The following is a 23,954-nucleotide window of genomic DNA, read 5'->3' as shown; positions in this document are numbered from 1 at the left end:
ACACACACACAGAGATACACGCACAGAGATACACACACACATATTCACACACACAGATACACACACATATATAGACACACACATATTCACACACACAGATATACACACAGATATACACACAGATATACACACACACACATATACACACACATATATACACACACAAATATACACACGCACAGATAAACACACGCACAGATATACACAGACGCAGATATACACACACACGCAGATATACACACACAGACATACACACACACACAGAGAGATACACACACACAGATACACACACACAAATATACACACACAGATATACATACAAATATACACTCAGATATACACACACACAGATAAATACACACACACATATATACACACACAGATATGCACACACAGATATGCACACACAGATACACACACAGAGATACACACATACACATATATGCACACACACGGATAAGCACATGGATAAGCACACACACAAACAGACACAGATCTACACGCACACAGATATACACACACACAGCACACACAATTCATTGACTCACAGCACTCACATTCATTGACTCACAGCACACATAACTCATTGACTCACAGCACACACAACTCATTGACTCACAGCACACACAACTCATTGACTCACAGCACACACAACTCATTGACTCACAGATGGGGGCCAAACTGAATTGCAGAATCAGAGTCTACAGCAGAGTTAGGATACAAAGCTGGTACGTGTTTGGTTACAAAGCTGGTACGTGTTTGGTTACAAAGCTGGTACGTGTTTGGTTACAAAGCTGGTACGTGTTTGGTTACAAAGCTGGTACGTGTTTCGTTACAAAGCTGGTACGTGTTTCGTTACAAAGCTGGTACGTGTTTCGTTACAAAGCTGGTACGTGTTTCGTTACAAAGCTGGTACGTGTTTCGTTACAAAGCTGGTACGTGTTTCGTTACAAAGCTGGTACGTGTTCACTCAGTGCTGGGCACATGGGATCATTCCTCCAATCATGTGCACTGATTGACAGGATCGTTAGAAAGTTATAGAGCAAAGTATACATATTCATAGAAACAATTAACATATTCGTTGTTTATACATATTCATAGAATCCATTAACACATTCATTGTTTATACATGTTCATAGAATTCATTTACATATTTGTTGTTTATGCATATTCATGGAAACCATTAACATGTTCATCGTTTGTCCGGATCTTATCTGCATGTTGTCCCTCCTGCTGACACACACACTCCGCAGTGGGTCTCACTCCGGTGCAGGTTGGGATGCAGTCAAAAGTTCCGCAGGTTGCTTTGGGCAGCTCCGCCATCAACCAAAGACATTTTCTATGGCTGCCTTTCCCTTATGGAGACCCTGCTGTAATTATACAGCTGTATTGTAACTATAGAGCTGTATCGTAACCATAGAGCTGTACTGTAACCATATATACCCAGCTGTATTATAACTATAGAGCTGTACTGTAACTATAGAGCTGTATTGTTTCTATACACCCAGCTGTACTGTAACTATAGAGCTGTATTGTAACCATATATACCCAGCTGTATTCTAACTATAGATCTGTATTGTTTCTATACCCCCAGCTGTATTGTACCCATATCATTATATCGTTGTCTCCATGTCCCACTGCTCCTTCTCTGCTGCCTTTCCCCAAACCTGGATTCTTCATCTTCATGGAAGGCCCCCATTTACCTGATTCCTGCTTTCACCATAGAGCCCATACAGACCCACAGAGCCCCATACAGACCCACAGAGCCCCCAAATAGACCCACAGAGGCCCCACAGATCTCCACAGCGCCCCATATTGCCCCACAGAGCCCCATATAAATCCCAAGAGCCCCATAGAGCCCCATATAAACCTCACAAAGCCCCATAGTGTCCTGGCACGTCGCGGGCGCCATTTTCATAATGAGCAATGGCGTCTGTTCCGGCAAGGTGCATTGCGGGATATAACGGGGCAAGTGGAGGTCGCCATTTTGGTCATGCGCAATAGCGTAACTTCCGGCAAGGTGCATTGCGGGATATAACGGGGCAAGTGGAGATCGCCATTTTGGTCATGCGCAATATGTCACTTCCGGCAAGGTGCATTGCGGGATATAACGTGGAAAATGGAGATCGCCATTTTAGTCATGCGCAATATGTCACTTCCGGCAAGGTGCATTGTGGGATATAACGCGGCAAGAGGAGGTCGCCTTTTTGGTCATGCGCAATATGTCACTTCCGGCAAGGTGCATTATGGGATATAACGCGGCAGCTGGATGTCACCATTTTTGTCATGCGCAATAGCGTCACTTCCGGAAAGGTGCATCTCGGGATATAACGCATGCGCATTGCCGTCAAGATGTTTGCGCCTGCGTATTGCTGTGGCGGTGCTCGCACATGCGCATTGGCTTCCTGCAGTTGGCGCGTTGGTGCCCGGCGCTGCGCGGAGCCAAAAAGGGACGTTCGGGGTCCGACCCGACGGACACGTCCGGAAACGGCGGAGTGACGGAACCGGCAGACTGACACAAGGCGCAGCCTGACACAACGAGCGGGGCGCATCCAGCGCTGCGACGTGCAGCACGTATAGAGCAAGTAGAGGTCAAGAGCCGGGCTTCATTGCCACGCGTTTAATAAGTTCCAGGTTCGGCCGTTACAGCAATGGGATTCCCAGCGGTACAAAGTGCCACAACTTCATTCGTTTGGTTTGAATTCTGCATTTCGTTCCTGTTTGCTTCCAAACAACCTGGAGTTGAAATAAACACCCCAAAGAAGGCATTAAAACACGAGGAAAAAGACGGCAAAGGAACCAAAGGAGGGCTGCTGGTTCAGATTGAGCATCCATGTTTGGTATCTCTACAAGCAAGCAGAGATGGCCCAGAGCAGCCATGCTGTGCAGGAACATCTGGGAGTGTCACAAGTACAGGAAGGGGTTTGTCACACCAATGAGACTTCCATTGCACTCACCATGAACCAGGGCAGAGAGAGGACAGACGGGCAAAGATGCCAGGAGCAAATACATCCAAATACATCCATCCCATACGTCCATCCACCCAGCAGACAAGCATCCCCACAGCTGCCCAGTAACAGCCCTCTGTGGGATCAGCAAACATGAACTCAGATCAGCTGTTGTGAGAAGCAACATCAACAAAGATAAAGGCATTTAAGTGCACACGTTTCCATCTACCTGGTTAAGAGCAGAAGCAGCCCGTGCTGCAGCTCGCTTACGGCTGCTGGAACATCTCTTCATGTTTCCCCCCCGCTGTTTCCTGACCAGCTGAACAGTCTCCGCTCCTTCTCCCCCCTTCAGCCCGTGTCTAAAAAGTCCTCCTCAACTATTTAAGCGCTTTGAAGGCGCTCACAGCTGCAGAGGTTCCATTTGTCCTCGATTCCACCTCTGGGGAGACACAGCAAGTAAGACTTTTGTGGATACCACAGAAGGGCTCTCCCAATTCCTCCAGCCGTGTCTGCCCACTCTGTGCACTGCACTCGGTTTCACACATTCAGAGAACATTCCATTCACAAGCGTGTGCAAATGCGTGTGCAAACATGCACACACGTACCCAATCCTAACCTTGAGCTGGGCAGCCACCGAACCTTCGCTCCAAGTATCAAGCCTCAGTCAGCATTTATCACATTAAAGCCAACAACAAGCTAAAGCACCGATGGGCCTGCAGGCCCCTTCGTTCATGCTTGTTTTTCTCACTTTAAAAGGGTTCAGAAAGGCAGGCAGATGTCAAGGGCTTTTTCAACAGGGAGATTGTGAAAGGCCTTGCCAAACGTGAGGAGAGAGCACATCCAGACAAATACAGTCACAAGCAAGTAGTCAGAGAAATCTGTTTTCTTCAAAGAAGTGAAAACATGCAGGGAAATTCTACCAGCTCTTCATCCAACACACCCAGGAGGAAAAAAAAATAGTACACTTTGGTTTCATTTCATAGTCCCTCTTTTTTCTTATGTAGCCAGCAGCAAAACGTAGCATTTGGAACACAGGCTGACATCAATAGGCTGAACTCCATCTGAAAACTGTGTTCACGTTCACCACCCTTCCGCTCCTTTTCTCCACACAATTATTTGGTCAAGGACTGATTTCATTATGTGCAAACATTGAGGCTACCCTGAGACTGCAACCTACAAATGGGAGATCATTCGAGTCTAAAGATGCCATGACACACTGCACGCTGTGGCTGCTCTGTGCCCCATCGCTGTAAAATCTACAGAGTCTGAAGAGGCAACAAGCCAAGGGAATGAATATCCACACCAATCTCAGCAGCTGAAGGCAGATTTCAAACTCTTCACAAGCAGCGATTAAATACAGACAGACCTATTTTACACAGCAGCTTTATGAAAGACAACTCCACGAGGCTCTGTCTAGTTTCTGGAGGCTGGACACCGACGTGACCTTCCCTTTCACTCAGAAAAGAATGTGATAAGAGACTCATTTCATAGCAACAATCACATCTCTGTGGATTTGTTCCTGTACCTGATTCAGGGAATCCAGCAGATTTGCACACGCTCACGCAGCCAGGAGAAACAAAATCAGTCACCAACTACTAGAAGGACAAACAAAACAAAAACACCTTTGCAGTTGGGAAAGGAAGCCACGTACAGAGATGAAGATGAAGGATGAATGCATAAACCAAGAACGAACTAAACAACTGCAGACAACTGACCCGTCCTCCCTTAGCCCACCGTCCCTGAAATGCCATCTTATCTAAACATCTGAAAAACAATGTGCACTTACAGAGAACACTTTGCAGAAAAGCAGGCTACAATATCAGTTCTGCACTGTAGGATTTTAAGAAGAAAAATGTGGCAGAAAGAAAACGAAAACAGACGTGAGGTAATGTTTGGGGGTGAGCCCTGTCTGAACTTGAGACTAGCTAGCGAGCAGGCTATCTACCCAGATGCAAACTCCCACATCCAATTTACTGCCCACGATAAAGAACACCACCAAAAAGGCTAAAAAACACAATCACTGTCATGCATCATGTGCGCCATTCACTCTAGGGATGACAGCACGGGATATTCCGAGATGATTCCTTTGAGACATTACTGTAATTCTTTGGAAAGGTCAAAGGTAAAATATCAAAAACAGCAATTCCACTTTGGAGCAAGCACATCCCAGAGCCTACAAAGCAGGAACAAATCCATTATGATGCACAAACGTATTCTAGAAATGGCCTATTGAACACAGCTAGAAAAACCTCCTTGGTTCCCTGAGGCCAGTGAGGAACTCCAGTCTGTGCTTTACTTCCAGCTCTTCTATTGCACCTTCCTCTGAGGAGGAACAAATTGTTCCTGTTATAGTGTTTAACAGACGCAAACCTCATTTTGCAGTGATCCAACCTGCCAACAAGGCAATGCTCACTATCCCTCGCAGCTGTTCTTACACTAACATTACAGAAGCACTGCTGGGAGCCCTGGGCACTTGCCACAAACTGCCCCATGCCAAGATAGCTCCCGCTGCTAATAGTTTTAAATGCATGAATATTAAATAAGACTTATAGAAGGTCCAACTTTGAATCTGTAGGAAGAGCCATCAACCCTTCAGTTCAAAGCCATCTGAAACACAAAGTCTCAACATAAAACACACCCTAACCCTCAAGTGATCCCACTGGAGAGGTTCTGCTGTCAAGGCACAACCAGCACATTTCATTCAAAAAACCCTCAAACTTACCTGAAGAAAACAAAGAAAAATATGAGTAAAATTAATGACAGAGGGACACTGCAAGAGAGAATACCAAAACTGGAACCAAACGTGTGATATGTCACTGACCCAGAGAAGGAAGCCTACACCAACCCAGAGGTTACTTGGGCTCAGCTGCAGACAGCCAACCCCCCAAAGTGGTGAATCAAATAAATTGATTTTCATTATTCTTACTGAATAGCAAGCTCTGTAACATCTGGATTGCATCAAGTTGCACAGAAAGCCACATGGGCCAACCACAGTACTGTGCTGACATGTAAAGAAAGCAAGAAAAAAGGAGACAAGATACAAAAGAGTTGGGGAAAGGCAAAAAAAAATTCCTGACCTTGAAAAACAGAGAAGAGTTTCCTGCTCAGCCAGCTGAAACAGTCAAACTTATAAGGTACATTCAACCCTGCGAGGAACCAGCAGATCAAAACCAATGAACGAGGTACATGAAATATATCAACAGCCCATCTCAAGCTTTAACAGAAACATTGAGCAAGACAACTCAGTCTGGCCTACGTGATCTATTTTCTGAGGCTTTTTCTCCTGCCTTTTGCTCAATTTCCTCAACTCCACAACCCACAAAACAGAAAGAGCTTCCATGTTCAAACCACCTACTCTGACAGGGTACGTCGTAACACTCATCCAGTCTGGGCCTCTGGGAATATTCAGAATGCATGCACCTCACAGAACTGGAAGAACATTCATTTAGAAGGGCAGTGTTTCCTCTTGTGCAAGCAGTTCATTTTACCCCAAGCGGCTCTCCCTCAAGAAACACCCACCGCAAAAATGCCCCCAGTTTAAACACAGAGAATGATATTTTGAAGGAGAATATGAAACACCATCAAGAAAGGCTCTTTCTATACTTTTCTCTGTGAAAATGCGTCAGCTCCTCACTTGAGACGCCACACAGCTCAAAGTTTCACATCGCGCTGCTCTTTCACTGGCATTGCCACGTTTCTACTTGTCCTACTCCAGTACGTTATTGGTCATCAGTGCCAGGACCGACAGAGAGCAGGGTCATGCACGGTGCAAGACCAGATGGCAGCCTCTGCTGTCTTCCAGCAGAACGCTGCAGAAGCCCCAGTTACGTACAAGAAGGGTTCCGCTCGTACAGAAGACAGCTGGTATGTGCATGCAGCAAGGTCTCTTTCTGCTCCAGAACACCAACACTGGAGGGTTGCGTCACCAGGCAGCAGCACCAAAAGCAGCACCCAAACCTTGCAAGGGCTCCATCTTCTACAGAAGACTTGCCTAGTGCTTAAGACTTCCTCCTTCTTAGGGACACCTTTCTTCATCAGTAGAGCACAGAAAGCAGGCTTCCTCAGCACCTTCCGAACCAGAAGCCATTCCAATAGGGGAACTGCATCTCATTCTGCACACGGTACTCGCAGGAATGTGCCATCCCACAATGCATCACACAGTCCGGCAATGAGCCTCTGCACCAAGCAAGAGCAACAGGTGAATGGCTCGTGACCACACCGTTCTTTCTCAGTATCAAAATTGAGGAAGGTTACAACCCACAGCTCTTGACAAATACAGATACCTCAGCAGCTTTTCACTTTTTAAGTGAGGCTGTCACTTGAAAGACCCCCCCCCCTTTCAAGGAAACACCTGGAGAAGCTGGACAGCTACACGGACAGTCACTGCTGAAGCTCCTGGGTCCCCAGTGGGGATCAGTATATCAGCTAGTTTTTTTTGAGAGACCCCAACAGTCAGAGAAGGCTGAGCAAAGACAGTTCAGCAGCCTCAGCCCTGGGTTCACCACCTCTGCTCCCTAAACAGCGCCAAGTACCAGGGTGTCTTCCTTCAGCCAAGGATGCAAGGAACTGGACTGCAGCTCACAGGTACCAGTGGGGTGGAAAGACGGGAGAACAGGAGGCAATTTCTGTTGAATCCTTCCAGCTGGTTTCTCCTTCATTCAGTTCTCACCTGTTGTGTTGTCACTAGTCTTAGGTTTGGATTTAGACTTGAAGGAGAAGCGTTTGATGAGGCGGTGGGAGAAGCTGCCAGCTTTCTTCTTGGTGGCAGAACTAGCAGTGACATTGGACAAGTCATCGTGAGACTGGCTGAGACCGGCTTCCTTCTGTTTGCTCCTTCTCCGGAAGATGAGTTTGGTACCACTCCGAAGAAAGCTAACTGCAAAGACAGGAAGGAGAGGGCAATCACGATGGTATCCTGCCCTGGCCAGTCGCTGGGCAACAAATACACGCTGTTATCTCGCCGCTCTCAAACAAGAGGCCATCATCCCAAGCAGCAAAAGCACGCAGCTCAAGTCCTAGCTTCCAACTGCAATACCAAGAAGCTATTTACCTAAAAACACACCTCCTGTACATAAGCTCTCTTTTATGCAGCGATCCACTTCAGCGGAATCGCAGAGAACTTTAATGTAAAGTTAAGACTGAAATGGAAAATGACTGGAAATAATATTACAGTGTGGGGATATCCACAAGAACACATAACAGAGAAAAGGCTGATCTGCAAACTCAGAAGCCAAAACACTGCCTCGGGAATATGCAAGCTGCAAAGGTCTCACTTCTTTCTCAGAGACAAGAAGTTGACATTAGCTACCAGTCAACAGTTTACCCTCACCTTTGTGATCTTTCAAGCTCCTCGTCTCAAGGGCTCCCGTGGAGCCAGTTTCAGACTCAACATCTTCCACAGACGGTCTCTCCGAGATGTCAGATCGCGTCGTCTCGTCCAGCTCCTGACTGGCTCTTTGTTCTGATGGTGACGCTTCCAGCAGCTGTGATGATTCAGTGGAATCGTGCACCTGGTCAGACGCACACACTGCCATGGTATCCCCATATCCTGTGGCCTCCATGGATGCAGCATAACCCAGAGAAAGTGCCATTTCGTCTTGAGCAAGAGGTACCTGAAAGACGTTAGAGGGTCAGACAGGAAGACAAGATCTAAAGGGTTGCATTTATCTCTAGTCTTAATCATGGGTGCTAGAAAGCACAGACGTACAGTGGTCGCTTATTTTTTTGCTGAAACATACCAGAAGATGCCCCTTTCTGTTGCGTTTTGCAATACCTCCCTCACTCCCATAACAAAGTCCCAGGATAACTCAGATTCTCCATGAGGTTTCCCAACTGACTATATCAACAGTTTCCCCTTCTGCCATGCCTTGTGAACCTCCCATGGCAGCTGCCCTGCAGACCAACGAGGTAACCCTGACGCTTGCCAGGAAATAAGGACAAGCTGCAAGAAAGCAGCAGAAGGGCTCTGCCGAACAAGTCCTCTGCAGTGGGATCTTTCCTCACCGTTCCCTACAGGACAGGGTGGTTTCACACACACATTCCTAGAAACAACCGCCCAGACTGAAAGTGGAGACCTCTAACTGCCAGACACCTTGGAAACTCCTGAGATGATCAGCGTGCTACGTTTTGTCGGGGTCTTCTTGGCAGACTTATTTGTCTCAGTTAGCTGCCTGATTGCAGTCTCAGCCACCGGATCCAAGCCATTGGGCATCTGGCTGTCCCCTGAGCACAAGAAAGAAGAAAGATACCAACACTTGAAGCAGCATCCTTCAGCACAGGCAAGAGGTCACTTACTGATCACGATGCTTTTAATGGGCTACTGCACGTGTGGTGCAATACATGGCAGCATTTTATATTTGCTCAGAGCAATTAAAGAAAGGATGCTCCACAGAGTTCTCATTTCTTTTAGACACCCATTGAGTTTGATTTCCCAACAGGCACATTATTGAAATACCCTTTCCATTTCCCATTCGTAAAGAACTTCCAAAGACTTACAAGAGGTGACACAGCCTTGGCCACAAAGCATACAAAAAGCCTAAGCACCCTGTCCCAGGGGCAATCAGAAACACCAAGTACCGAGATACAGCACGAGGAAATTTCTTCAGGTCCAGAGACTCTGGACATCTTCTTGTCAGAATAGGAAACATTCAAACTAATAGATGAGACAGCCACAGTGGCCAAGTTTCTTCCACTTGCTTTGACCTCCTGCCCCTCCCACCCCCTATTCCTCTTCTTCACTTAGGTACTCGAACTTTCTCTTTTACAGTAAATGCAGATTAGTTCGGCAACCCCCATTCAGACAGCTGCTTTCTGAGAAAGGCTAAGGAACATCACTGCTCCACTGAGAAGTCTGCTTTGGAAGCACTTACGGCTGCTGCTGGGCACGGAATTGTGAGGACAGCTGCTTTCCAAAAGCAATGTTGTCTTCTTTTCTGTCACTTCCACCTTGGATGGTGACCTTGAAGGTGAATCTTCATAGTGGAGAGGCAGACACAGAGACAAAAGTAAGTGGACGTGAAGTTCAGGCAGCTACATCACATCCTCACGGCCCACTAAACACACAGCATCACACACGCTCCCACACAGAGAACATCTGCAGAGGCTGCCAATGTGGGGCTTTGCAGAAGTCTAGTAGTAAGAAGCCTATTGAAATGACACGCAAAGCAGCCCTGCCACAAGTCCTCATTTATGCTGTTTCCCAACTCTACCTCACTAAATATCCAGCACTACATTCACCAAGACATCAGGCCGAGACTGCGAGCAGCAACAACTGGTAAGCAAGGTCAACAGGTTTTCAGGCCTGTATTTAGTACATAGAGCACAACTCATTTAGCAGTGAAGAAAACAGAGTAAGAAAGCCAACACGTTTAGTCCAACATCATGCAGAAGTCCCCCCCTCAAACAACGTCAGAGAGGCTCACCCCTCTCATATCTCTCTCCAAATATAGGGAGATATATCAATATGTCTGTTCCCTCCCCTCCGTGCTACCTACTAGTCTACCTACAGACAGCCACAAGACAGCAACCTGAAAGCCAAAAGCACCATCCACCCACTTCGTACTTAAGATGCAAGTCCATGGCAAACACAACTTTCAGTAGCTGAACAGCCCCCTGTACGAGACTCCTATCTCAGCGCAGCCTCACCCAGCTTACAGTCCACCTTGGGTCGGGACTGAATTGTCGTGACAGTAGTCACAATGGTGCCATCGGGCATGATGGTCCGGTCCATCTCCACCTTCTTGGTGGGGGTGATGCTGGTATGCAGAGATGCAGCATGCTGAGCATTCAGAGATGCAGAAGAATCCTGGTATAAAATCTACAAAGAGTAGAACACAGCTCAGAAGGGACTATCCTCCTTCCAGAATGAAAGGCAGACACACAAACGACAAAAGCTCCCGCTCTGGGCACCGAGGAGCCATCCTTGCTGTACTGTCTGCTGAATGGAAGGGAAGCTCAGGGACTAAGGGTGAGGTGACACATTCTCAGCCTACAGGTCTGTTAGCCCCCTGCAACAGGCTCAGACCTAATCACTTTGGTTTCCAGCTGTGGTCTCACATGACAAATATTTCTAGAGCGTGCAACTCACGAACTTATGAAGTCATCAGCTCACCTCCAACACAATGGTAGCTTCAGCTGCCAGCGGCTGCCCAGCTCCTGAGGCCAGCGAGCAGACCTGTCTCCCAGAGGGCTGTTTGCCCAAAGAATCAAGCACAAGAGTAGTATGTGCCAGCAACACACCTGCAAAAAAAAGGGAAAACAAAACGCCACACAACTTCTCAGCACCTCAGACCTCCCCCAAGGCCCATCTGCTTTTGGAAACTAGACCCACAGGACATCAAAGTAGATCTCCTTGATTCCAGTAGTTTCCAGATTCAGCAGAGGAGGCTCTGCTTTGCTGATCTACAAAACAAACATTAGATAAGTTGTATTTTTGTAGCCTCTGCCAAAAATAGTAGCTGCAACTCTCTGTACTCTGAGTACAAGTCAAAAAAGAATTAAGAGCCTCTGCCCTGTTCTTTCAATACACGTGGACAAATCTCTGCATCCCTCTCACTGCTTCCAGGCGAGAAAATGCGGGTCATGGGAGCCTTTAACTAAGGACAACCGACTCGAGAGTGACTTCACACACAGACTTATACAAAGTTTGATACGGAAATCCCTTGCAGAATTTGTAACACATCATTCCAACATAGAAGAATCGCAGACTCAAAGCACAGCAAGTTCCTTAGACAGTTTTTGTCACCCCATCTTAGAATCCATTTTTTGGCTGCCCACACTTACCTTCCCCTTTGCCATTGTTCCCTAGCACCTGTAGCTTCAGCTCCTTACTTCTGGGTCCTAACTCACTGTTGAAATAGAGACAGGAGAATCGGTATTAGGCAGTCTTTGAAGAAATGCCACAGAGTATGCAAGTTCATTTAATATTTTCTTTTCCTCAAATTGCCTTTCCAAAGCTCTGAAATGCGTGTGCTGTTTAGGAGGCCTCAAGAAGAAGCAGCACGGTGAGGAGAATGTAAGTTCATGTCCCATGCTGGCCTGCATAAGCTTCCAGAGCAAGTTAATAAAATTAAATTAAAAAAAATAAATAAAATTATCTGTCTAGAAAACTAAATGCTCCTGCCCCTGCACTCCACACCATCAGCACTTCTGCCCATCCAGTTAAAACACACACCATGCAAGGAAGCAGGAAATACGCGTGCAAGCTGGGGCTGATGGCTCGTATTTGCAGCCCAGCACACCAGCAGCAGGAACACACGCCACCCTGCAGTACAGACACCACGTCCACACTGTCCTCATCAGTTACTTCAGAGCAGTGAGGACACAACGGGGTCACGCTAGTCTGCCTTTACTGCAACCGCCAGGAGGATGGCAAACACTTACAGAAAAAGCTCTTCATTCCACTCCATCTCTGCAGCAATGCTGGCACTACCAGCTCTCACTGTCCTTGTCCGTTTCTGCTGAGGGGGACTGTCCAGCTCTGCAACACAGCATATCTCCCCAACTCCTGCAACAGAGAAAGAGAGCACATACGCACCTGTAAATGCAAGGCAGAGCTCAGACATGCATATCTCCATTTCTAGACAAACACCCACTTGCTCTAACCTTGCTACCTCCACACTTGCCCTGCTTCAGCTTAGCAGTGTTTTCACATTTACCTCCATTCCTCTGTGAGCATAAGTTCAGCACACGTAGATTCCGGAGCAACAGCTTTGAACCCAGAGGGGCTTCTACACTGCATGGAGACTCTTGGGTCACCTTACTGCTGGATACCTGAGGAATCACGAGAGGAAGACTGATGACTTACCATTTGCCTTTCAGCAGATAGCAGTAAGACACACAACATCTGTGCTTGCATCTCACAAATGCTCCTCCACAAAGCCACCTAGAGGTAGTACAGATTCCACAAACTGTCAACCTTTAGTGGGCCCCTGTGTCATTTCAGACATGAAATTTAGGGTAGACAGGAAAAGAGACAGACAGGAATGAGCCTTCTGACTACTAGAAGGGGGAACCAAAGGCGACACGACAAGGGCCTCTCCCACTAATTCCTTCCACTCCCTGCGCCACAATACCCCAATTATTGTCAAGGATGTGACTGCTGTCTAGAAATGAGCCTCAGCCCTTGAATTCCTGTGTCTAAGGCCCCCAAAGCACTTCAGGGTACAGTGTACAAGGCACGAGAACGTTACAGGAAGAGAACCTTACCGTGCCAGTTGCTGCTGTGCAAGCCTTCAGAGTCACCATCATGGCTGGCTGCGTGCTGACAATAGTATCCTCAATTAGATCCTTTATGGTGGACAGATCTGCTTTCCCTTCGTTCTTCACTCCACAAATCCAAAGGAAATGCAGGAATGTCATAATGAGGCAGATAGTTTTTCTCTGTATACAGCTCCCACTGCCTCTCAAGCCTCTATGATGCTGAGCAGCCCTTCTCCCACAAATAGCCTCCCACATGCTCTTCTTCTGTCCCCTACACCTCCTCCCCAGTGCTTAATTGCTGTAATAGTTACCAGCAAAAACAGGCTATATAAGCAAGATAAACTGACCCTTTACATCTGTAGTCTCCCTGCTGCAAAGTTTGACAATAAAGTCTTTAAGGTTTGCCACATCCTTGCCACCTCATGTAATGGTACGACCATACTTTCATAAAAGACAAATTCATACATCTGCTAAGAATAAGGCAACAATTTCAATAAAACTAACACCAAATTGAAAAAAAAAGAGTTGCAAGCACATCCGCGTTTGGCTCATCAAGCCACAAATACTCATGTGTTCTCAACACTTTACAAGTCCAAAAAGTAAAATAAAATACTCCAACTCATTTTGCAGCTCCACAGTAGGATCTATATAGACAGAAAGCATTTTTGCTACGTAGGCTCTATACAAAGTTCAGATGTTATGCAAAACTCAGAAAGCTAGAGTCAGGACTGCTTCAGCTCTCTTTAATGCATTCCTTTAGCATAGGTGAGCTAGTATTGGTTCTGGACTGAAATAATCCCCTCCTTTGCTCAAAAAGGGCCACAGTAACAAGCTGCTAACCTCTGCCCTGTGCACCAGCCTTCTTCGTGGCTGGACACCATTTCTGTCCCTCCCCCCCTTCCCTTGCTTGAGTCCAGCCTCCCTGTTTGCTTACCTCACAAGGATGAAGTCTCGGAAGAACTGTTAGATCCAAGGCTGGTCTGTCCTTGAACATCCACGACACCAGGAGACCCTGATTCTGTATCTCCTCCAAGAGGATCTCCACCTGACCCAGAACAAATACACAGTCAGAAATGCTCTGTTTTCATTTGGCGTTTCTTGCCCTGCTTCACCTTCAGCAACTGAAAGGGCTTCCCCATTATTGCAGCAATAGAAAACCAAGGAAGAACACAGGTGGTCCCAGGCCTCCGAGAGTAACTGGCTGCAGAATATTCATCACTCCATATCCAGCTTCCTCAGTGTGTCTGGACATCATCAAATGAATTTTAGTAAGATAATGTTATATATCCAAGATCTGCAGAACATTGCTCAGGAAACTGGACCCTGCACACCGAGCAGCAAACGTTCAGTACCCCGCCAGAGAGCAGCAATACCTTGGCTCTCTGTCTGGCACAATAAGGCCTTCAGCTGCACTACATCAAGCCCTCCCTTCCTCCTCCAGCACAGGGCTGTGTAAAAGAACAAGCAAACCAACGAACTTTTTACAACTATTACCTCAGCCTGCAGCAGAGCCAAAGTGACATGATATGTGTCCACAGAAACAGCAACTGCAGACTGCTGGGTTACAGAGACAGGGAATTTCACAGCCTCAGCTGACAGACGACAACACAGCACCTACAGAGAAAAGGAAATCAGCAATTTTATATCCTTGCTGAGACACAGGTTGGAGATGGCAAAATCTGTAAAAGCAATAAGCAAGGTTAACCTATTGAGACAAGACAGAAACATCAATCTGCCAGCTCCAGTTCTGCTCTGTAAGTGTGCCATTTAAGACTTCATACGTGAGCCAATAAGGAACTATCAGTGACAAAGAAGATCTCTTCCCTGCAACGCATTGCCCTGATACTCAGGCTCAGCATCCCTGCATTCAGCTTTATCAGATGGACCCCATCCACTGCTCTCACAGAGCTCACCAGTGTATAGTCCAAGCTGCAATCTCGGAATCAAACTATGGTCCCAGCCCACACCTTTCCCCCGGGTTTACCATTTCCATCACACAGACATCAACAATCCCCATACAAGACTGACCACAGAGAAACCCCACATGGCACAATTCAGAATAACGAAGCCTTACCATGCTGTGGCCCGACTGGCCCTTGCACGTCACACAGCTTATATTTGCTGCTGGTGGTAACTGAGGACCCTCTTCAAACGTGATCTGGACTGAACTCTACAAAAAGAGAACTTGGTTAGCTCCCGTGGACAGGCTATCCCAGGCCACTTCAGAGAGGATGGGCAAGTCTAACGTGGGACCCTGGAGACGTTCTAGTCCAATTCCATGAATCCAACCAGCACACAAATATGTCCACACTGCAATTCTGGCTTATCCACTCTGGTGGATACACAATGCTCTCACACAGCAGCTCTTCTGTACAAACAGGAGAGAACAAAGTTCTTGAAGCAGTAAGGCCTGCACAGGCAATATAAGCTTCCGTGACAATACCTGCCATGGGATTCATGAGCCATATCCTACTTACGGAAGATCAGCACCCTATCCCTCAAGTAGAAAGCAGCACGCGGGGCGCTGGCTCTGGTCAGTTCAGTCCAGACGATACAGCCCGACAAGCGCTTGGCGAGGACCTCGCCTTCCTCAAAGCCCGCAAAGGGGAGACGGCGCCGACCGACCGAAGCCGACGCAATCCCCCGGGCTGCACCCCGGCTGCACCGCGGCCCCGGCTGCCCCCGCCCCTCGGTTCAGCGGCCCACGCGGTTCCTGGCCCCGCCCGCGCCCCGCCGTACCCCGTGCCGGCGCGCCTGGCAGTTGAGGGCTCGCACCCAGGCCCGCTGCCATTGCTCGCGCAGAGACCGGAGAGCGAGCAGCGCGGCGAGCAGCGCCCGGGCCCCGGCCTCCTCCGTCGCCGGCAGCCGCCGCCGCGACGATCGCAGAGCCGCCGACCGCCAGTACTGGAGCAGCCAGGCCGCGACGGTGAGCAGCGAAGCGGCGAAGAGCAGCACCAGCACGGCCCAGCCCGGATCCGGCCCCATGTTGCCGCGCGTCGCGCCTCACGGCGGCCCGGGAGGCATGGCGGGCGGCCCGGCCGATTACGGCCCGCTGTCCGGAGAGCAGCAGCGCGGAGCCGCGCCGCCCTGGTCCCGATTCCACGTGGGCCCAGCCCGGCCCCGCGGCCGCCTGCTCACGGCAGCCCCCGACCCGCGGCACGGAGGCGGCCGCCCGAGTTCTTCCGGTGTCGGAGCGCCGCCTCCCCGCGGCCTGCGGGCGGCCTTGGCGTCACGGCGCCGCCTCGCTGTTCTCCGCGTTCCCCTCGGGTCTGCGGGGCTCCAGCCACCAGCCCGTCTGTCCACGGCCTCGTCGCTGCCCGGAGAAAGGCGGACAGTAAGGCAGGGAGTAAGGCGGGCTGCTGGATGAGCTTGACCCTCTTTCACTCGTGCTGACGCACACAGCTGCACTCATCACCCGACTGGAGCCCGTTTGCTTCCCTGCCTGGCTCGCCTTCCCCACGGAGGGCCGGCAATGGAAGCTGTGCCCCCTCGGCTCACACCTGCCGCAGCGGCGTTCTAATGATCCTGCAGGAAGCTCGCTGCCCATCCGCTCTCGTGCACACTGTGGTTTCTTTCCTTACAGCACCCAGTGCCTGCCCTAGTATTTAAGGCTCGGCTTTACTTCACCAGCTTTCACAGAGATTCAGCAGACCGGAAAAGGCCTGTCAGTACGGCTGTTGTCAGTACAGCTGCTGTCAGTACAGCTGCTGTCAGTATGGCTGTTGTCAATATGGCTGCTGTCAGTACAGCTGCCGTCAGTATGGCTGCAGCTTTCTCATCGGCCCAGAAAGGCCGTCAGGTACCACCTGAGGTCACCGTCCCACACAAGCAGGGCAGAGGGCAGCGCGTCCTGCTGCTGTTTTCACCTTGCTTGTTTTCCTCCTGCTCAGTGCCGTGCATCCAAGTACAATGAATGCATCCAAGTACAATGAATGCATCCAAGTACAATGAATGCATCCAAGTACAATGACTGCCTGTGGTCACAAGCCGTGCCTGCCCCGCTTCCACGCACATGATGCTATGATGTGGAATACTGACAGCAGCACAAACCCATGTCAAGCAGGAGCACTCACACACGGCCGCACACCTGGTACGGGTTTTCTGTCTCAAGAAGCCCCAAACTAACGTGGATTTTACATTCATTGATTTTCTCCCCACTTGTTTTTCCCGCGGATCCTCACGCAGACACAAACCCACGTGGATTTATCATTGATTTATTTTCTCCCCACCACTTTTTCCCCACTCGGCCGCCCGCTCCCACAGGAAGGTGCGGAGTTCGAGGGCGCTTCCTGAGCCGCCGTTACCGGCCCTGGCCAGGCGAGCAGCGGACGCCGCCAGCAGCCCCGGCTCCCCCCGCGATCTGCGCGGCTGCCTCCCGCCCAGCGCAGCCCACCCGCACGGCTCGTTTCAGCGCCGCCCCCGAACCCCCGCAGGGCCGGCCGTGCCGGGGAGCCGTGCCGGGGAGCTGCTGTTCGCAGCGCCTCGAGCCGCGGGGCTCCGCACGGCCGCCCTCGGTGCTGCAGCAGCCGCTCGCGGCGCCAGAGCCGCTGTGTCGCTCCGGAGGGACCGGCCGGGCCGCGTAGCGCCATGGCGGCTCAGCCGCCGACCGCGGGCAGGAAGCAGGAAGCAGGAAGCGGGAAGCAGGAAGCGATGTGCGCGACGGCGGAACGGGAAGAGCGGCAGCCCGCTGCCAGGACCAAAGATGGCGCTCCGCTCCCGGACCGGACGGAAAAGGCGCGCGCGCATCCGGTCCGTCCCGCTCCGGCATCCGGCCGACGCCCAGAGACGCTCCGTGCCCGTCGGGGCCTGCGCCCACCGCGGCCATGGCGGGCTGCCCCGCCGCGCCCCTCCTCGTCAACGTCGGGGCGTCGCTGCTGGGCTTCGCGGCCACGCTCACGCTGATCCCGGCCTTCAGAGACCATTTCTTGGCGGCGCGCCTCTACGGCGAGGACCTCAACAAAGCCTCCCGGCGGCCCATGTGAGTAGCGGTGCCCGCCGGGCCCGGCCCGGCCCGCGACGTGCGAGCTGACCGCTGGCCTCCCCTTCCTTTCAGCCCCGAGGCGCAGGGCATGATCAGCGGGGCCGTGTTCCTCATCATCCTCTTCTGCTTCATCCCCGTGCCCTTCCTGCGCTGCTTCGTGGAGGAGCGCTGCGCGGCCTTCCCTCACGACGAGGTAGGGCTCTCCTCGTGCCCGCAGCGCAGCCGCGTTAGCGGGGAAGGGCCGTGAGTGACCGGAGCCGTTTCTGCCCCGCAGTTTGTGCAGCTCATCGGCTCGCTCCTTGCCATCTGCTGCATGATCTTCCTGGGCTTTGCGGACGATGTTTTGAACCTGCGCTGGCGCCACAAACTCCTTCTCCCCACCATGGCATCCCTCCCGCTGCTTATGGTCTACTTCACCAACTTTGGGAACACCACCATTGTGGTGCCTAAGCCGTTCCGGGTGTTCCTAGGCATGCACTTGGACTTGGGTAAGCGCTGACGGACCGATAGTCATTAGCAGTGAATTAAGGAGCACGTCTTTAAGACGTGCTGTGTGTCAGTCTCTGTGCTGCAGAAGGAACCTGTGGAAGGTTTGTTCATTATTCAGTGAGAGGGAACATCATCAACTAAACACCATACTGGCACGATTAGCCATCCAGATATCCGCCGAGACGTCCAGCATCTATGTGTAACTAAGCATAGATAAGTGCCAGAACTTCTTCCAGGTTTCTGGCAGTATGAGAGTGCCAAAGGCCCTCAGATGCCAACAGCAGCATCACCACATCTCAGAAACAAAACGCAGCAGTTTGCTGCCATGTTGCACATGTGCTGCAGTCGCTGTGCTGCACACATGTACGTATGATAACATTTACAGGAGGAGGGACTGTTTGCTGGTACATGTTGAAATGAGTGGCTTACTGAGACACTGTCATGAATTGTCCTGCAAAACAGGAAACTACAATTTCAATAAATTGGACCAGAGCCTGTTTCAAAAATGAATGCTAAAGTACTTGCCTCATTCTGACCTGCAGGTATCCTCTACTATGTGTACATGGGCATGCTAGCAGTGTTTTGTACTAATGCCATCAACATTCTCGCTGGAATTAATGGGATTGAAGCAGGGCAGTCTCTGGTGATTGCTGCTTCCATTATCGTATTCAACCTTGTAGAGTTAAACGGTAAGGTAATGCTTGGGAGTGCAAAAAGCAAAGGGCACTAGCAACCTAGATCTCAGTAGTTGGCATAGTTCAAAGTAACCCAGTCCTGTCTCATCAGAACCTCTGTTTTTTTTAATTCTCTTTTTTTTCTCCTGTAGGGGATTATCAGGACGATCACATTTTCTCTCTCTACATTATGATTCCGTTTTTTTTTACAACGCTGGGGCTGTTTTACCACAACTGGTAAGAGGATGGGCATGCAGCATTCCTTTGGAAGCATATTCTTTTTCCCGTTGCAAACAAAAACATCAACATGTAAGCAGTATACTGGGGTATAGACAAGCTTCCTGCTAGAACTAAGAATGCAAAGCAGCAATCCACTGGCATCTTTCATGCACCAACCTTGCCATTAGGAAATGTCTTCGGGTGGTCATGAAGTCATTCTATCGGCAGCACTGATTATGATAGACCTTTTCTCTTTTGCCTTGTGGATTGCAGGTACCCATCCCAAGTGTTTGTTGGGGACACCTTCTGTTACTTTGCTGGCATGACCTTTGCTGTGGTGGGGATCCTGGGCCACTTCAGCAAAACAATGCTCCTTTTTTTCATCCCACAAGTGCTTAACTTCCTCTACTCATTGCCTCAACTCTTCCACATTATTCCTTGTCCCCGCCACCGACTGCCAAGGTAATGTACCTGAGAGACCTGTAATGCTACTAGTTTATGCCCTTTGTCTCCACTGCCAGCTGAGAAACAATAACACGTTGGTTGGTGCTCTTTTTAATACCTAATTTTTTAATCTAATTTAATATAATCGAAGTAGGTTGGATGGTTAAAAGTTGGCCAGCCATGCTATTTATGGTTGAGTCTATCAGCACAAGTTTCTCAAATAAACGTACTAGAAAAGAATACTCTTTAACACTGTTAAGAGTATGATTATTCTCAGCTACAAGACTGCGATAAGCGGATACAGGCCGTTCTTACTGCTGTTGTGTTAGGATTTGCTAAGATCTTACAGTAGCAAGCATTCTGCATCACTGTTTTATCACTGATTTTAATTATGTCTAGATATATTCAGTTCTTCTAACCTTGCAGCTTTATGCATGTTAGGTAGAAGAGGAGAGGAATCTTTTATTGACTGCCCAATCTGAGGGACCAAGGTATGAGCAGCTGCTCCTATACAATATCAGAATATTATTACTTTTTTCACCAGCTTATTTCTTTCTCAGCAACTTGGCTTGAGATACAAATCTATTTATGTAGGGATCACTGTCTCTTTGCTCTGTCCTGACTAAGACTTTATCATTCCTTTTAGGCTCAATACTACAACAGGGAAGTTGGAGATGAGCTACTCCAAATTCAAAACTAAGAGCCTCTCAACCCTGGGAACATACATTCTGAAGGTAATAGCAGGAAAACATGCAAAAACTAGGCATGTTTTGAGGCAGGAGCAGCAGGACAGGAGGGAAGGCAGAACCTCTGGGTTCAGTGGTTCTTTCCTGGCTCAAATCGAGAAGAGCACATTATACGTAGCTCAGTCGCTGCCTCTTGCAGTCACTACGTTAACTACATCTTAATAATTACTCTTCTAAAAGAACCGCTTGCAGCAGTTGTCCCAAGACCATCACAAGCCTATCCTGTTTCTTTTGTAAGAGCCCAAGCCAAACTACTGGAATGGTACAACAAAATGGATCTAGCAGGAAACACCAAACGTACCTGATGAAATGGCAAATGGCATGCGATATTTTTTTCCCCAGGTAGTAAAGATCTTGCACATCGTAGATGTGAAGAGTGGGATGGATGAAGATGGTGAATACTCCGAGTGCAATAATATGACGCTTATTAACTTTGTTATAAAGCTGATTGGACCCACCCACGAACGAAATCTCACTCTCCTGTTGCTGCTGATTCAGGTCAGACAAATGTTCCTGCTAGCAAAGAAACGTATTCTGTGATAGAAGTAGACCCAGATTTGTCTCAGGAATATCTAGGGGAAAGGGGGATGGGAAGCGTCACACTCTTTACGCAAGATGCAATTAAAGTTGTGCAACTTGAGAGTCTGAGGTTCACACAGCTCCAGGAAGAAGCTGTCCTTCCTTTCAGTCCCCGGCTTCCTTAACTAAGAGCTATTAAATTGAAGTCCCTAGGTTAGCTTGAGAAGCTCCTCGAAGCAAGAGTGCCTGGATGCTAGAAGAACAGTTGGAAAACCAGCACTGTGTTCTTGCCTTGTCACTCTAACACAGTACAGCCTTTTATTGCAGTTCTGTGTTTCAGTCATACCAAATAGCAGTAGTACTGCTCTTATCTCCAGCTGCTGCCCTCACATAAGTGCGGCATGCAGTTCAGTGGGAGCTGGAGTTTGAGCTAGTGTGGGAACATTTTGAAGCAACTTAGAATGCGAGAACATACCTTGCAAATAGTGCTGCTACTTCTATTCAACGCATAACCTCTTACCTGGTAGACATTTTGTTTCAGAAAAGACATAGCTTAATTGCCTACAATTCCTTCTTCAGTGTCGGTTCAAAGGTAAGGCTTTCTCCTTAGGAAAAAGCACTTGAATTCCCATTCCAACAGAAGACTTCCAACAGAGAGTGGGGCTTGGGCCAAGCACATCTCGGGCAGGAGGGAATAGAAGTGCATACAGCTTGATCTTGACTCAGGTCACAGTGCTGCATAGAACAGGCCATGTTTTAGAGCACATCAGATCAACCTGTAAAGGAAGAACCCGCAAGCCAGTGAACTGTCTGATGTTGTGAGGTTTCAGCTTCAGGTTGGTTATTACTGCGATGTTTTATTTGTCTGTTTTTAACCCCAGGTCCTGGGCAGCATGGTTGCATTTTCAGTCCGGTACCAGCTGGTGCGCTTATTTTATGATGTCTGACGGGACTCCAGGAGCGGAACCTTCCAGTGAGCGTTAGTAAAAGATTCCATTAATCTTCATTTTGATCCTCTGAAAACTTGAAGCCACCTTTCAGAACGCAGGGAACTGCTGCAGGCCGGCCTAGAACCGCAGTTCTCTTCTTGTGGACAAAGAGCCTCAGTCCGGCTCTGCTGACAGCCAGCACTGCTCGGATATCCGTGCTGCTGGGACACCTTCCAGATAGGAAACAAGCGACACGAATCTTTACACAGAGCTCTTGGGAAATTAAATGTGAGAAATGTGCTGCTGCTCCTTGAGAGGAGAAACAAGAAGTGCGGATTCTGGGGCTGTTTGCAGGTGAGCTGGGTGCCCTGTTGGCTGGTTGGTGAATGCAGGGGTGCAGAATGACGTGTTGTGTCGTACCCACACTGAGCATCCTGAGAATAAACTCCAGATCGCTTCTTATCTTCACTTCTGCCTTGGAAGCGTCGCTGTGCACTGTGACAGTTCTGCTCTGCTCCCGACGCCGCCAATTCTGCAGCACATTCCCCGGTTTTTTTTCTTGAGCATCTTCAACATTTCTGTTCCTTCACATCGGGTCGCTGCTGGGCCTGGCGGGGCGCAGATCGCAGCATCCCTCCGTAACAACGCATCGGTAAAAACCGCTTCAATCGCGGTTCGTGGTTCTCGTTCTGATCCCGCTGGACTCGCCGTTCCGCGCCGCCGGACGGATTCAGCCCCGGCTGCGTCCCTGCAGCCCCGCCCCCTGCCGACACGTGACCGCCCCACCCCCACCGCCCGGCAGCGCGCGCCAACGGCTGTCGCGTGGTACGAATTTGGCGCCTTGTCTTCTGATTGGTCAGCCGCCGCCGCCAATAGATTGGAGGTGAGCGCGAAGGCGGCCAATCAGCAAAAAGCGGAGCGCCAATAGCGAGGCGCTGCGGCGCCGTCCAATCAGCGCGGCCCTACCTCGAGGGAGGTTATAAAGGCACGGGGCGGAGGCGCCTTCCCTTCGTCCCGCCGCGGAGCTCCGCCGATCCCCGTTCCGCGTTCGGTCCGCTGCGAGGCGCCATGTCCGGCCGCGGCAAGAGTGGCGGTAAGGCCCGAGCGAAGGCCAAGTCCCGTTCTTCCCGGGCCGGGCTGCAGTTCCCGGTCGGGCGCGTGCACCGGCTGCTGCGGCGCGGGCATTACGCGGAGCGGGTGGGCGCCGGCGCGCCCGTGTACCTGGCGGCCGTGCTGGAGTACCTGACGGCCGAGATCCTGGAGCTGGCGGGAAACGCGGCGCGCGACAACAAGAAGACGCGCATCATCCCGCGCCACCTGCAGCTGGCCGTGCGCAACGACGAGGAGCTCAACAAGCTGCTGGGCGGCGTCACCATCGCGCAGGGCGGCGTGCTGCCCAACATCCAGGCCGTGCTGCTGCCCAAGAAGACGGCCGGCGGCGCCGCCAGCCCGGCCAAGGCCGGCAAGAAGGGCGGCGGGCAGCAGTCGCAGGAATACTAGGCCCGAGAGGCCGGGCGCTCCCCTTTCCCCCCCCCCCCCCCCCCCCAGCACACAAAGGCCCTTTTCAGGGCCGCTCCATCGCTCACCGAGAGAGCTGCGATCCGCGGGGCGGGAGAGGCGGGGGTCGCGGCCGCGTCCCGGCGCAGGGAGCGGGGCGGAGCGAGGCCGACGAGCGGGAGCCGCGCCACCAGCAGGCGGGGAACGCGCGGCCGGCGGGGCTGCCGCAGCTCCGTCACAAAGCGACGCTCTGCTGCGGACTCGCCGCTGGGTGCTCGTAACGGGACTGCGAACAGCAGCCATCGCAC

The 23,954-nt window shown here is 50.3% G+C and overlaps 3 protein-coding genes and 1 long non-coding RNA gene across 5 annotated transcripts; 2 read left to right on the top strand and 2 right to left on the bottom strand.

Moving 5' to 3' along the window:
• Positions 1-712: 712 nt before the first annotated feature.
• Positions 713-1,976, bottom strand: LOC140261509 (uncharacterized). Its single transcript, XR_011905717.1, has 2 exons — positions 1,871-1,976; positions 713-1,370 (listed from the first exon to the last, which is right to left on the bottom strand). It is a non-coding gene; the product is annotated as an uncharacterized lncRNA (long non-coding RNA).
• A 631-nt stretch (positions 1,977-2,607) lies between these two features.
• C2CD2L (C2CD2 like) lies at positions 2,608-16,274 on the bottom strand. Its single transcript, XM_072355075.1, has 14 exons — positions 15,888-16,274; positions 15,223-15,318; positions 14,643-14,762; positions 14,083-14,193; positions 13,155-13,268; positions 12,605-12,719; positions 12,330-12,453; positions 11,730-11,794; positions 11,059-11,186; positions 10,593-10,764; positions 9,818-9,919; positions 9,040-9,170; positions 8,278-8,560; positions 2,608-7,824 (listed from the first exon to the last, which is right to left on the bottom strand). The coding sequence occupies exons 1-14, from the start codon at positions 16,131-16,133 to the stop codon at positions 7,607-7,609; spliced, it is 2,025 nt and encodes a 674-aa protein (XP_072211176.1). The 5' UTR covers positions 16,134-16,274; the 3' UTR covers positions 2,608-7,606.
• A 1,568-nt stretch (positions 16,275-17,842) lies between these two features.
• DPAGT1 (dolichyl-phosphate N-acetylglucosaminephosphotransferase 1) lies at positions 17,843-22,617 on the top strand. 2 transcript variants are annotated; one of them, XM_072355070.1, is made up of 9 exons: positions 17,843-18,126; positions 18,202-18,322; positions 18,404-18,617; positions 19,161-19,307; positions 19,445-19,529; positions 19,785-19,973; positions 20,602-20,689; positions 21,044-21,199; positions 22,102-22,617. In XM_072355070.1, the coding sequence occupies exons 1-9, from the start codon at positions 17,972-17,974 to the stop codon at positions 22,165-22,167; spliced, it is 1,221 nt and encodes a 406-aa protein (XP_072211171.1). In that variant the 5' UTR covers positions 17,843-17,971; the 3' UTR covers positions 22,168-22,617. The 2 variants fall into 2 exon arrangements, with proteins under 2 accessions (XP_072211171.1, XP_072211172.1); XM_072355071.1 differs by lacking the exon at positions 19,161-19,307.
• A 364-nt stretch (positions 22,618-22,981) lies between these two features.
• Positions 22,982-23,702, top strand: H2AX (H2A.X variant histone). Its single transcript, XM_072354950.1, has one exon. It carries the CDS (start codon positions 23,218-23,220, stop codon positions 23,647-23,649), a length of 432 nt encoding a protein of 143 aa, XP_072211051.1. The 5' UTR covers positions 22,982-23,217; the 3' UTR covers positions 23,650-23,702.
• Positions 23,703-23,954: the final 252 nt, after the last annotated feature.

Source organism: Excalfactoria chinensis, chromosome 21, assembly GCF_039878825.1.
Source record: "Excalfactoria chinensis isolate bCotChi1 chromosome 21, bCotChi1.hap2, whole genome shotgun sequence".
In the NCBI taxonomy this organism is placed as follows: domain Eukaryota; kingdom Metazoa; phylum Chordata; class Aves; order Galliformes; family Phasianidae; genus Excalfactoria; species Excalfactoria chinensis.
This window is presented reverse-complemented; position numbering and strand designations above follow the sequence as displayed.